This window comes from Mytilus galloprovincialis, chromosome 9, assembly GCF_965363235.1.
Source record: "Mytilus galloprovincialis chromosome 9, xbMytGall1.hap1.1, whole genome shotgun sequence".
Lineage (NCBI taxonomy): Eukaryota > Metazoa > Mollusca > Bivalvia > Mytilida > Mytilidae > Mytilus > Mytilus galloprovincialis.
In genome coordinates, this window is record NC_134846.1 from 27,174,072 (window position 1) to 27,189,026 (window position 14,955).

A 14,955-nucleotide genomic window follows, 5' to 3' on the forward strand; every position below is an offset into this window, starting at 1 on the left:
CTTTACTGAACATTCTTGCTGCTTACAATTATCTCTATCTATAATGATCTTGGCAAAGTAGTTTCAGTGGAAAATGTTAGTAAAAATTTACAAATGTTATGAAAATTGTTAAAAATTGACTATAAAGGACAATAACTCCTTAGGGGGTCAATTGACCATTTTGGTAATGTTTACTTCTGTTTAGGTCTTACTTTGCTGTACATTATTGCTGTTTACAGTTTATCTCTATCCATAATAATATTCAAGATAATAACAAAAAACGGCAAAATTTCCTTAAAATTACCAATTTAGGGGCAGCAACCCAACAACCGGTTGTCGGGTCAATCTGAAAATTTTAGGGCAGATAGATCTTGATATGATAAACAATTTAACTCAGTCAGATTTGCTCTAAATGCTTTGATTTTTGAGTTATAAGCCAAAAACTGCATTTTACCCCTATGTTCTATATTTAGCCGTGGCGGCCATCTTGGTTGGATGGCCGGATCACCGGACACATTTTTAAAAATACCCCAAAGATGATTGTGGCCAAGTTTGGATTAATTTAGCCCAGTAGTTTCAGAGGAGAAGATTTTTGTAAAAGATTACTGAGATTTACGAAAAAGGGTTAAAATTGGACTATAAAGGGCTATAACTCCATTTCGGTCATGTTTGACTTATTTGTTGATCTTACTTTGCAGAACATTATTGCTGTTTACAGTTTATCTCTATCTATAAAAATATTCAAGATAATAACCAAAAAAAGCAAAATTTCCATAAAAATTACCAATTCAGGGGCAGCAACCCAACAACGGGTTGTCCGATTCATCTGAAAATTTAAGGGCAGATAGATCTTAACCTGATAAACAATTTTACCCTTTGTGAGATTTGCTCTAAATGCTTTGGTTTTTGAGTGATAAGCCAAAAACTGCATTTTACCCTAATGTTCTATTTATAGTCATGGCAGCCATCTTGGTTGGTTGGCCGGATCACCGAACACATTTTTTAAACTAGATACCCCAATGATGATTGTGACAAAGTTTGATTAAATTTTGCCCAGTAGTTTTAGAGGAGAAGATTTTTGTAAAAGTTAACGACGACGGACGACGACGGACGCAGGACGACGACGGACGCCGGACGCAAAGTGATGGGAAAAACTCACTTGGCCCTTCGGGCCAGGTGAGCTAAAAATGGTAAATTGACTATATAGAGCAATAACTCCTAAAGGGGTCATCTGACCATTACGGTCATGGTGACTTATTTGTAAATCTTACTTTGCTGAACATTATTTCTGTCTACAGTTTATCTCTATCTATAATAATATTCAAGATAACTAGATATTATTGAGATGGGAGCCATCTCTGTGGGCCCCGCTGTGAATAATGTGCATTAAAAAATTGTATCTTTACCATAGGACATGGGTTTGTCAACTGAAATCAAAGTTTTTGACCTTGATCTTTGACCTAGGAAGTTGTACATAAATTATGACACACCCTTTGGTGTTGGTTTATAAACATGTTAAGTATAAACTTTGAAATGATAACGGTTCTCAAGATATAGAGCGGACACGATCTTTACAATAGGACATGGGGTTGTCAACTGAAACCAAAGTTTTTGACCTTGACCTTTGACCTAGGAAGTTGCAAATAAATTATGACACACCTTTTGGTGTTGGTTTATATACATGTCAAGTATTATATCTTTGAAATGATAACGGTTCTCAAGATATAGAGCGGACACGATCTTTACCATAGGACATGGGGTTAACAACTGAAGCCAAAGTTTTTGACCTTGACCTTTGACCTAGGAAGTTGTACATAAATTATGACATACCCTCTAATATTGGTTTATATACATTTCAGGTATAAACTTTAAAATGATAACGGTTCTCAAGATATAGAGCGGACACAATCTTTACCATAGGACATGGGGTTGTCAAATAAAACCAAATTTTTTGACCTTGATCTTTGCCCTAGGCAGTCGTTCATAAATTATGATACACCCTCTGGTGTTGGTTCATATACATGTCAAGTATAAACTTTGAAATCATAACGGTTCTCAAGATATAGAGCGGACACGATCTTCACCACAGGACACAGGGTTGTCAACTGAAACCAAAGTTTTTTTTACCTTGACCTTTCACCTAGGAAGTTGTACATACATCATGACACGCCCTCTGGTGGTGGTTAATAAACATGTAAAGTATAAAGTATGAAATCATAATGGTTCTCTAGATATGGAGCGGACACAAAGTTAAAGTTTTACGGACGGACGGATGGACGGGCGGTACGACGGACGGACAGACTGATCACTATAAGGCGACCCGCCTCAAGGCAGGGCCCTAAGAACCAAAAACAGTAAAATTTCCTTTAAATTACCAATTCAGGGGCAGCAACCCCCCAACGGGTTGTCCGATTCATCTGAAAATTTCAGGGCAGATAGATCTTGACCTGATAAACAATTTTACCCCATGTCAGATTTGCTCTAAATGCTTTGGTTTTTGAGTTATAAGCAAAAAATACATTTTACCCCTATGTTCTATTTTTAGCCATGGCGGCCATCTTTGTTGGTTGGCCGGGTCACTAGATACCCCAATGATGATTGTTGCCAAGTTTGGTTTAATTTGGCCCAGTAGTTTCAGAGGAGAAGATTTTTGTAAAAGTTAACGACGCCGGACGACGACAGACGACGGACGCCGGACGCCGGACGCCAAGTGATGAGAAAAGCTCACTTGGCCCTGTGGGCCAGGTGAGCTAAAAATGAACGAAAAACAAATATGTAACACATAAACAAACAATAATCACTGAATTACAGGCTCCTGACTTGGGACAGGCACATACATGAATACTGTGGCGGGGTTAAATATGTTAGCGGGATCCCAACCCCAACCCCCCTAACTTTTTTTTTGGCTTTTATAAGGCGCTTCAGGCTAGGGTAAGGGGATGAACTTTTCAATTTCTTTCTGAGCTACAAGAGCTTTCCCTAACTTGTCATTTATTTCTTTCAGTTTTTCAGCCTGTTTCTCTTGAATCTTTGATAAACTTCCTTTCTCTTCATCTCCTCTGCATGATTCTTTGTTATTACTGTAGTTCTCGCAGGGTTTTATGCTGGTAACAGTTTTCAAATTTTAACTGTAGCTTTAATCTTTCTCCTATGACCTAGGGGCATACTTTCATGTGGCAACATGGTTAACAGATCTTCTTTGGTCTCCATTGTGCAGATAGTTTCAACATATGTAAATCCATGTTCATTAAATGTGGCAGAGTACTTCTTATAGTCAGGACCAAGTTGTAAGAAAAGACTTCAGATGTCATTTCGAAACTCATTATTGCCAAAAATGGCTCTTACTCTCCAATTTTTTAAGAGAACAAATTAAATTCTTGCCAATTTTTCGTTTAGACTTGGTATTTTAAAAATGCACTGGAAGAATCAAATTTAAGATGGCGGTGTTTCATAGTATTTGTATCTATAGATTCTTATGAAGGTAAATGATTTTACCCATCTTCACCTGTAAAATGGAACAAACACTAGAACAGGAGGACAATACCACCATCTTCTTCTATTATACACAATCAGTTAAAATATACCTCAAATCTAAATAACTAAAATTAAAAGAATGCATCAATCTGGATTTACTTTTTCTGCTATTTCCAAGCAGACTGGTATATTATTAGAAAATACATTAATGGTGTTGAAAATAACTATAAAGTAAAGTAGCCTAAAAAGGGACATCATGACCGAAGAAGTGTTAACAAGTGTGGATTTTTTTAAACATACGAAACCATCTTGAACTTATTCTGAAATAAGGAAAAAAAATAGTTGTAAATGGTGTTTGCCATCAACAGAATGTTCCATCTGCCATCAACAGAAATTTCCATCTGCCATCAACAGAATGTTCAATCTGCCTTCAACAGAAAGTTCCATCTGCCATCAACAGAATGTTCCATCTGCCATCAACAGAATGTTCCATCTGCCATCAACAGAGTGTTCCATCTGCCATCATCAGAATGTTCCATCTGCCAATCATTCTTGTGTATGTGAACTTGGATATTCATATAGAAAATTGGAGACTTTACCTGTTGAAACTCAAAAAGATGATATCCATCTGCCATCAACAGATTGTTTCATTTGCCATCAACAGAATGTTCCATCTGTCATCATCAGAATGTTCCATCTGCCAATCATTCTTGTGTATGTGAACTTGGATATTCATATAGAAAATTGGAGACTTTACCTGTTGAAACTCAAAAAGATGATATCCATCTGCCATCAACAGATTGTTTCATTTGCCATCAACAGAATGTTCCATCTGTCATCAACAGATTGTTCTATCTGCCTTCAACAGAATGTTCCATCTGCATTCAACAGAATGTTCCATCTGCCTTTAACAGAATATTCCATCTGCCTTCAACATAATGTTCCATCTGCCATCCACAGAATGTTCCATCTGCCATCAACAGAATGTTCCATCTGCCATCAACATAATGTTCCATTTGCCTTCAACAGAAAGTTCCATCTTTCATCAACAGAATGTTCCATCTGCCATTAAAAGATTGTTCCATCTGCCATCATCAGAATGTTCCATCTGCCTATCATTATTGTGTATGTGAACTTGGATATTCATATAGAAAATTGGAGACTTTACCTGTTGAAACTCAAAAAGATGATATCCAGCTCCAGTTTGATAACTTTGTTGAATTTATAAGTCAGAAAAATCCAAGTACTATACATTTTTTTGATGAAAGTGATGGTGCAATAAAAACATCTGGCAATAAAAATTATGGAACTTCAGTCAAAGGTTCTAGAGCATTTGAATTACAAAGATATGCTTCAAATGCACACTATACAATTAATCTGTTGCATTCAAGATTTGGTGTGGACTATTTCAATGTTATTGATGAACCATCTAATAGTTTGGAACTTATTATATTTTTTGCTGAGGCTATTGATATCAATAACGATAAAATAAACCCATTTTTGTACCTGGAGACTCAATCATTATGGACAATTTAATTTTCATCATTCACTTGTAGTCAACACTAACTTACCTCATCTGCTGAGACCAGCTGGAATTACCTTGAAATATCAACCCCCTTACCACCCTCAACTTAATACTTGTGAATATTGCTTTCACATAATAAAGCAAATATTAAGATCAAACAGTGATTTCACGTTTGACCATACAAGAGCTGCAATATGTGATGCAGTTATAGATTGAATAACGCTTGAAATCTGAGAACATTTCTTAAAAACACTGTATTTATATTCATTAAAATTATCTCCCCTGGTTATCGTTGAGTCTGTTCATTTATTATGTAGTTCTTTTCAAACATTAAAGATTCATACAAAGTGCAAATGTTGCATTGGATACATTATTTACATATTACATCAATCTAAATAAGGAAAATATTTTAATGATTAATTTGATTAAAAAAAAACACTTTAATTTTGAATCTTGAATAATTTTGAAATCTTGAAAATTACTTTGAAATTTATTTTGCAATCTAACCCAACTAAATAGCCCACTTGGCTGAGGTTCATTTTACTATCATGAATAATCAAGTATGGACTAACTAATCCCCCCTTATCCAAGCTAACACTCCTTAACAAGGTTAGTTTTCATCAAGTATTTCTTATCTATTTTCTAGAATTCAAAATTATTTCAGTTTTTCAAAATTACTTGTTTTTACAGGATTTTATTTGTATTTTCTAACTTATAATAATAAGGAAAATTTAAAAATAAAAATGATCAGATATCAACTTTTAATTATTGAATTAGTGTTTATATTGAAACTATTAAAAATGTATTATTGGTATTGAATAAATACAATACCACATATAAAAAAGAAGATGTGGTATGATTGCCAATGAAACAACTGTCCACAAGAGACCAAAATGACACAGACATTAACAACTATAGGTCACCGTATGTGTAACATAAAATATTGTCCTCCATGAAATATTGTCTGTCGGACAAATTTTCATATAAAAAATTGTCCACTGTCAGTATTTCATAATGAAATATTGTCTTGGACAATATTTCATTATTGAATAGTGTCCTTGTCCATAAAATTTTGTCACCTCCTTCTGGACAATATTTCACTATGAAATTCTGTTCATGACAATACTTCACTGGCTTTGAAAATATTTTAATGATTAATTTAATGATTTTTTTATTCGAATTATTTCACAATTAGAAATAGTACACACGCATTCAGCGTGCACTTTTTTTAGATTTATAACTGAAATTGTTTTGTATAGTAGAGAATTTATATTACTAATAGTGAGTTTCAAATTTGCACAGAAACATTACAAATGGTTTATCATAGATTAAAGAATTGTCTAACGTAGGTTTCATTTTATTACTTACATTATACTGTACCAATTAAAGTAATGTACTGACAATCGCTTATTTTGTAAATATATACACAAGCACATGTCGCAGAATTTGTTTTCCTAAAAACATGAATATTTGTTGATAACCTCCCCTTCATGAGACAAAATTCCATGACAATCTGTCTATGAAATATTGTGTCAATACTCACGAAATATAACCAAAATATAACCCCTTGAACAAGACACAATTTCGTAGTATTTATCTATGAAATATTGTCTTACTTCGCACAAAATATAACCTCCCTTTATCAAGACAAAATTCCATAGTATTCATCTGTGAAACATTGTCTATATACAGACACAATTTCATTATGCAAATTTGTCCTTCTCTGGACATTTTTCCATAGACGAGGACAATATTTCATGATACATAGTTATGAAATATTGTCTTGTGGTACAATATTTCATAGGACAATATTTTGCTTTACATATGGCCTTCAACAATGAGCAAAGCCCATACCGCATAGTCAGCTATAAAAGACCCCAATATGACAATGTAAAACAATTCAAACAAGAAAATTAACAGCCTTATTCCTTATTTAATATTTAGTAATTGTACATGTATTTTTATCATTGACAGTTCATTTATTAGTTCAAGTAAATTAATCAATGAGTGATAGATTTCTTTTTGAAGAAATTTAAAGGTCCCATCAAATAAACTACACAGAGAACAATAGCTATTGTATTTATTAAATGGGACAAAAGAACTTACAAAAGTTTAAATCGACAGGAGTCGATGATTATGCAAGGCAATTTTGTATAAGAAAGTAACATAATAAACTAATGTTATCAAGATGCTTCATTTAAGGGCTCAAACTCCATGAATATGTCAGTAATGTTGACGTTTTTGTAGATCTTGTATTTCGTAACTAATTTTGCAATTTATCTATAATAGTCTTCAAGATAGGCAAAAGCATGGTAACATCAACATGGAAGGCCATGTCAGCCATGTTGGTTGACATGCAGGGTTGTTGGATACAATTTTTAAACAAGATATCCCATGATCCCTAGTTTAATTCCAATTGCGCAGGTTATTTCAGAGAAGATTTTTCAAATGACAACAAATGCTAATTAATTGATGAGAAGAGTTCATTTGGCTCTTTTGCCCAGGTTAGCTGAAAACAAATATATTTAAACAGAATCAACTGATAGCTTTCTTAAATAACCTTCATTACAGTGCTTAGTGGAATACAAACCTTAGTGAGTCCACCTTCATCTATTGCCTCCTCGCCTATAAACACCACCTAGAAAATAAAACATTGACAGTAAAAGAAGCATATTACTAGTTTTGTAGGAATACCTGCATCAATAGCCTCTTTGATTGAAATCAAACCTTAAAATAGCAATCTTAAAATGCCAAGCTTAACAGGGTCAGTCTTTCCACATCTAAAATCTCTTGAACGGTTAACATACATTATATGTTCTAACCAAAACATCATAATAGTTAACTTTAAAAGGCGTCGACATGAAAAATATGAAACAATTTTATTTAGAAAACTAGCGGCCTAATCTATTAAAATAAATTGTTTCCCTGACCGCAGCTGGATACTATCACAGAGGTCCAACCCTGAACGGTTGAAGCAAATATGGACACAATATTCATGCTTGATACAGGTCTGAATTTAGATTGCAATTAAATATTTCACACATAATAGGTTTCTGACACAGAATAATTATAGTCGAAGAACTTAAAATTGGTAATATTTGAATTTATACTCAATGTTTTGCGTCTGTGCAATACACTATGCTGTTGTGAATTGCCCCCTTCGCAAAAAAAAAAATTACACATTTTTTTTTCTTTACCTCTCCACCCTTTTCCCAAAATACAATCTCAATTCAAATTTTCCTTGGAGATGCAACCATAATTACCCATTTGAATACATCATAAAAGTCTTAAAATAGAAAATTATTATCCTTTATCAACATAAATTAAATAGTATAACTTCTTAAAGCAAATTAACAGCTAATCACCTCGAGACAACACAATATTACTTTATACATAATTTCCAAGCAGTGTAAGGGAGGGTTCATTATTATGTTTGAATTACCTCCTTTACACTGCTTTAAAATTGTCTCAATTGTCCATTAACCAAGAAACCCTTGTTTTTCCTCCTTTATTGACCCTAATTCCTAAACAGTTTGAGCCATAACCCCCCCCCCCCCCCCCAAAGCCAATCCTAACCATCTCTTTGATGTATAGAAAAATTCAGAAAGATCCATGCACTTAAACACAAGTTATTGTCTGGAAACTAGAAAAAAAATCCTTTTTTGGCCTCTTTAATGACCCCTTATTCCTAAACTGTTAGGAGCATAACCCCCAAAATCAATCACAAACTTCCTTTTGTAGTTATAAACCTTGTGTTAAAATTTCATAGATTTCTATTTACTTATACTTAAGGAATTGTCCGGCAAACAACTGTTTTCAGACTAAATTCCATTCGAGATGAAGTGTTTAGCGACTTAAGTTTAGAAGCTTAACATGCAGATGTTGGAGAAGATAAGCTCATTGAATTTATGGACAAAATTTTTTAAAAAATGAGCTTAGTGAAGCTTATGAAGCATATTCCGAATTTGATAGATTTAGACGTAGTAAGGTTAGTTCAATGGAGGAGAAAGTAACAGAATTGCAGAACCAAAAGTTTAAAATGGAACTAACACAGCCTGCGTTAGCTTTTAAAATGTTAGAATAATCAGAATAAGAAATGAAAGATCGACAATTAGTGTTAACCAGTGTCAAATATGAACAAGCAGATGGCAACTTCTCTTAAAAAGATTTTTGGACAGCAAGCCAGATATGGGAGACAGAATTAGAGTGGACTCAGCATGTATGGCCGATGAAAATGTAAATTATTCAAGGAAACGTTTGGGAAGAGGTAGAGGATTCAGAGGGAATCAAGATACAAATAGAGCAAGTGGTTATAAGCCACAAGGCAACTTTAATTACAAAGCAAAATTAAACACATCTGTTAATTCAAATGGACCTGATGGTTTGCCACTAGGCTGTCTCAGTTTTGATTCAATTAGACATTTGGTAAAGCAATGCCCACTCTTATGATAATATGGCCAAGGCAAATCAAGGTGTTGAAAAAGCTGTGTTGTTTACTGGAAACAAGTCACAGGAAGCTCTTGATCTTCTGACAGAATCTTCCAAATCAGCAGTATTAGACAGTGCTTGTACTACAACTGTGGCAGGGGAAACGTGGATGAAATGTTTTCAGACTCCCTTGACTCTTCTATAAGAGAAAAAAGTAGTAGAAACCCCAGGTGACACTCTTTTCAAATTTGGTGGAGGTACAGTTCTGCAATCAACAAAGAAGGTAACTTTTCCATGTGCACGTATTGAATGTGAAATACAATCAGATGTTGTAACAAGAGATATATCATTGTTGTTGAGTAAGGACTCTATGGAGAAAGCAAAAATGAAGCTAGATCTTGAAAATGATAGTGCCAATACATTTGAAAAAGATGTACAACTGCACTGCACATCTTCAGGGCATTATTGTGTACCAATAGATCAATTGAAAATCGATATTAAAGTTACTGTCACTGCTCTTGTAGCAACTGATATGACCAGAGACAAAACCAAAATCATTGAAAAACTACATAAGCAGTTTGCTCATCCTTCAGCTAAAAGATTGAAAACTTTGTTGAAAGATGCAGGTGGTTATACTAAAGAACATTTTGAGAGTGTGGATAAAATAATAGAAGGTTGTGATGTCTGCAAGAAATATAAGAAAACTCCAGTTCAACCAGTTGTCTCACTTCCTTTGGCTGCAGAGTTCAATGAAGTGGTTGCTGTTGATTTAAAAGAATGGAAACCTATAACATACTTTTTGCATTTAATTGAGATTGCAACAAGATTTAGTTTTGCTACAGTTATCAAAAGGAAAATACCAGATGTCATAGCGGACAAGATAATGTATCTGTGGATAGAGATTGGAATGGGACCTCAAAAGAATTTCCTAGCTGACAATGGTGGTGAATTTGCAAATGAAATTTTCCGTGATATGTGTGCTAACCTGAACATTGATGTAATGAATACTGCTAAGAATAGTCCTTGGCAGAATGGTATTTGTGAACATAATCATGCTGTGGTTGATGTCTGTGTTGCAAAAATATTGGAAGATCAACCCAAATTAAATCTAAACGTAGCTTTAGTATGGGCTTTAAATGCCAAAAAAAACAGTCTCTGGTATATGGATGGAGCCCATATCAACTTGTTAATGTGCCAATTGATAAACCTCCAGCTTTGGAGCACAATACTGTCAGTCAGACATTTGCTAATCATCTAAATGCATTGCACGCTGGCAGACGTGCTTTCATAAAAGCAGAGTCATCAGAAAGAATAAGAAGGGCTTTACGCCATGAAATTATAGCCTCTTGTGAATGTTTTCAGCGTGGAGATTAAGTTTACTACAAACAAGATGATGACAATAAGTGGAAAGGACCTGGAACCGTCCTTGGCAAAGATGGCAAAGTAGTGTTTGTAGAGCATAGCAGTATACATGTCAAGTTTCATCCATGTAGGCTTATCAGATGTGGAACAGAATTTAAAGATATGCAATCTAAGCAACTAAATCTAAACAATAACAATGCAAAACCAGTTCGAGAGAAAATTCATCCAACTGGAATCTATGATAGTGAAGATGATGAGGAAAAAAACAATAGAAATGAGGAACAAGAACCTTTACAAAATGAAAACGATCATCAGCAAAATATACAACATTCACAAATGCAATATGATGACAATGAACAAGTAGATCAAAATCTTGCACCTGGAGCAGCATTTGATAACTGTGACCAGACTGTTAGGACAAAATAAAATAAAACCAAAGACACATACCTGCCAACTTTTCAAAATGTCCATTGGGGTTTTGTTTGCAAGATGGTTCTTATTGTCATAAAAAGCCTCCAAGGAGGCTTTCAAATGTATATTTATGTTGTTTTTTGGCTTCTTCATATTTTTAAAAGCCTACAGCAATTGTAAAATTAACTGTTTTGTTTAAAATTATAGACAAAATTGCTCTTACGAAATTTCCACTTGGGAGCTTTCATGGGGAAAATCCCCCATAAAAAGTGACAGTTGGTAGGTATGAAGACATTCCACATGTTGGAGAAAACATAGTTTACAAAATGAAAGAAATTGACACATGGGTCAAAGCTAAGATTGTGAGTAAAGGTAGTAAATCAACTGGAATGATAGTTTTCTAACCTGAAATATTGCCGATTGTAGCATTTTGTGTGCTTTCAAACTCAGTTCATGAAAGCAAAGATGCTAACGATAAAATTTTATATCAGGTCCAGTGTCCAGTTGAGGTCCCAGTTGTTGAAGTTAAATGTTTTTTTTTATCTAGCATGACACGGTTTGATGCAAAATATCAATAATATTTGACTATGACAAACAAAGAGACCCTTATTTATTGCAAATGTGATATAAATCCAGCGCATAGATGTTACGTACGATGTTGGTACGATTTTCATTTTGCCATATATTATCATAATATTAAATCTGAAGACTGGTCTGCTCGATAGTGATTCGTAGTTGAACTATATATGTCTTATAGGCTAGAAAACAGAAAAACGGGAATCGAAAATTGAAATACCTTTGATTAAAACGGTGAATTATCCCATTTTCATTCAAAATAGTAATGTCAAATGTAACATTTTGTCTGCAAAATATCAGAGTTCTGTGTTTTTCGTAGTATAGCGGTTTATTTTTTGTTCACGTAGTTCGAGAGTAAAAAATTCAATCAAACCACCTTTGAAAGATAGGAAATGATTTGAACGTTGCCTATGTTATGATATTGTAATTATTATGTTTATTTATGCTGGCCTAATTTGTGTTGTATGGCCTGATAGTTGTTTACCAAATAATCTTATAACTGTGCAGTTTATGAATGATTGGAACTTTCTAGAATGATCCTGATAAAAGATGCGTAATTTAAACTTCTACGTTATTCCAGAAACTTCCGTTGTAACTTTCCAGGATTTTCCACAATGTTCCATTATAGAGTGTTCTAGAATTTTCCATGACAACACTATATATACAGACACTAAAGTTAAACTCTCATAATTAAACTTGGACATAGACATTGATAGACATTAGTATTCACAGCATTTGGATTGACACTTTTATTCTACAAACAACATCATACTGGATTGTGACATTAGTAGTGAACGTAATATTCAAATTGGATTCCGAAAGATTTCCGGATACAGATAAAGACAACAGATTGGACTCATATTTTGACAGTTAAGTTAACAGTAATATTTGTGTAATACCTTTTGTAAACATTTGTATAATAAATCTTGTTAATTTTTATAATTGATTTGTGTCTTTTGTTGGCTACAATTTAAAGGCGATTTCTGGCCGTAACAGAAATTGGGGGCTCGTCCGGGAGCTTAAAAATATTTTATTCAAAATTTGTTTAATATTTTTATTATAACTAGCCAACAAAATTCTACAAAATGGCATTTGATGCTGGTAAATTTTTGAAAACGCCAGACCTGGAGAGTTTTGATAATTTAAAGAAAGAGGAATTAGTGTTGCTAGCTAAACAACTGAAATTAGTTTTTAAAGTATCTATGAGAAAATAAATTATAAAAAATTTGGTTATAGACAAACTAGTTGACGCAGAAATTTTAGGTGAAGAGGCTCTTGAACTTAAGGTCGAAAATGTTGACGCCTTTAAATTAAAACAGCTTGAGTTAGAACATGAACTTAGATTAAAAGAACTGGAAATGAAGGAAAGATTGGAAATGGATAAACAAGAAAAAGAAAAAGAAGATGAATTCAAATTAAAACAAGATGAACTTAAATTAAAACAGGCAGAACTTGAAATGAGGGAAAGGCTAGAGATGGAAAAACTGAAAATTGAAATGGTCAAAGAAGAAAGCAACACTAAAGTCCAGTCAAAATCAGATTATTTTGATGCAGCAAAAAATATACGTTTGGTTCCAAAATTTTGTGAAAAAACAGTCGATAAATATTTTCCACAGTTTGAGAAAATTGCTAATAATTTGAAATGGCCAAAGCCATATTGGACTACAATGCTACAAAGTGTTTTTGAAGGAAAGGCAGCTGAAATATACTCTGCACTTCCATCAGAAAAAAGTTCCGATTATGACACTGTGAAACAGGAAGTTTTGAAAGCCTATGAGCTAGTACCAGAAGCATATAGACAGAAATTTAGATCTTATAAAAAGTTTGATTTGCAAACCTATGTGGAATTTGCTCGGGAAAAAGAAGATCTATTTGATAAATGGCTTACTTCAAAGAAAACAGATAACAATTTTGATAACCTAAGACAATTGATGTTATTAGAAGAGTTCAAACAATGTGTTCATTTAGACTTAAAAACACATTTAGACGACAAAACTGTTGGGACAATACATGATGCAGATGTAATTTCAGATAATTATACCCTTTCACATAAAAGAAGTTTCAAGGGTCAAAATGTTAATACTTCAAGTGGAAATTACAAAAATCAAAGCACTGAGCGTACTGATAGTAAGCCTGTTGCACAGAATAAGAGTCAGTCCAGTTATAATATGTCTAGTCCAAAATTTGATACTTTTGAGAAGAAGTCACTGATTTGTGCTTATTGTAAGAAAAATGGTCACCTGATGGCTGATTGTTTTAGACTCCAGAAGAAGAATGAACGAGATAATAAGCCAAAATCCAGTGCTTGTACGACACCTTATATTACCAGTACGTTGGAATGTCCTGCGAGTCAGGCTTTTAAGTCCAGTTTTTGTGATTACATGGAGGAATATAAACCCTTTATGTCTGATGGGTTTATTTCTATTGTTGATGATACCACTCTTCAGCCTATTAAGATTTTACGGGACACTGGAGCTTCTCAGTCTTTATTGTTAGAAGGTGTGTTGCCTTTGTCCGAGAAGACTTCTGTTGGTGCCTCCGTTTTGTTACAAGGTGTAGAGTTAGGTTGTATAGATGTTCCTCTCCATCGAATTTATCTGAAGTCAGATTTGATAACTGGACCAGTTGTTGTGGGTGTTCGTCCTAATCTCCCTGTTGAGGGTGTTACATTATTGCTAGGAAATGATCTAGCTAGGAACAAAGTGGTTGCTGAACCAATTGTTACCAGTGAACCGGTGGTGGATTTTAAATCACCTGAAGATGATGCTGAATTGTATCCAGCTTGTGTTGTTACTAGGGCGATGGCTAGAAAACAACAAAATGAGATTTTGCAAGAAGACAAGTTTGATTACATGGACCTTTCTGACACTTTTATAGCTGACATTGAAGGTCCTGGTAGCTCAGAAAAGGCCATTACAAAACCACCTAGTGTTAACAAGACTGTTATTATGCCATGGCCAGACGTTACCAGCCATTCATTAGACCGAAAGAATTTATTTGAAGAACAACATAAAGACCCTGAGGTTCTTCAGCTCAGCCAGAGAGCTCAACCACAGGAGGAAGCAGTCAAAGTGGCCGAATGCTATTACCATCAGGACGGCATTTTAATGAGGAAGTGGAGACCTCCTGATGCTACCCCAGAGGAGGAATGGAGAGTGGTGTACCAAGTGGTGGTGCCTAAAGTTTATAGGCAAGAAATT

At 34.2% G+C, this 14,955-nt stretch overlaps 1 protein-coding gene across 4 annotated transcripts in view; it reads right to left on the reverse strand.

Annotated features, from left to right (window-relative positions):
- The window catches only part of LOC143044717 (putative E3 ubiquitin-protein ligase HERC4), a 279,500-nt gene that overhangs the window by 74,674 nt on the left and 189,871 nt on the right, over nucleotides 1-14,955 (reverse strand). For all 4 annotated transcript variants that reach the window (XM_076216809.1, XM_076216805.1, XM_076216806.1 and 1 more), the window contains one exon: nucleotides 7,569-7,616. In XM_076216809.1, the coding sequence (XP_076072924.1) occupies nucleotides 7,569-7,616 (48 nt within the window). The remainder of the gene's footprint in view (nucleotides 1-7,568; nucleotides 7,617-14,955) is intronic.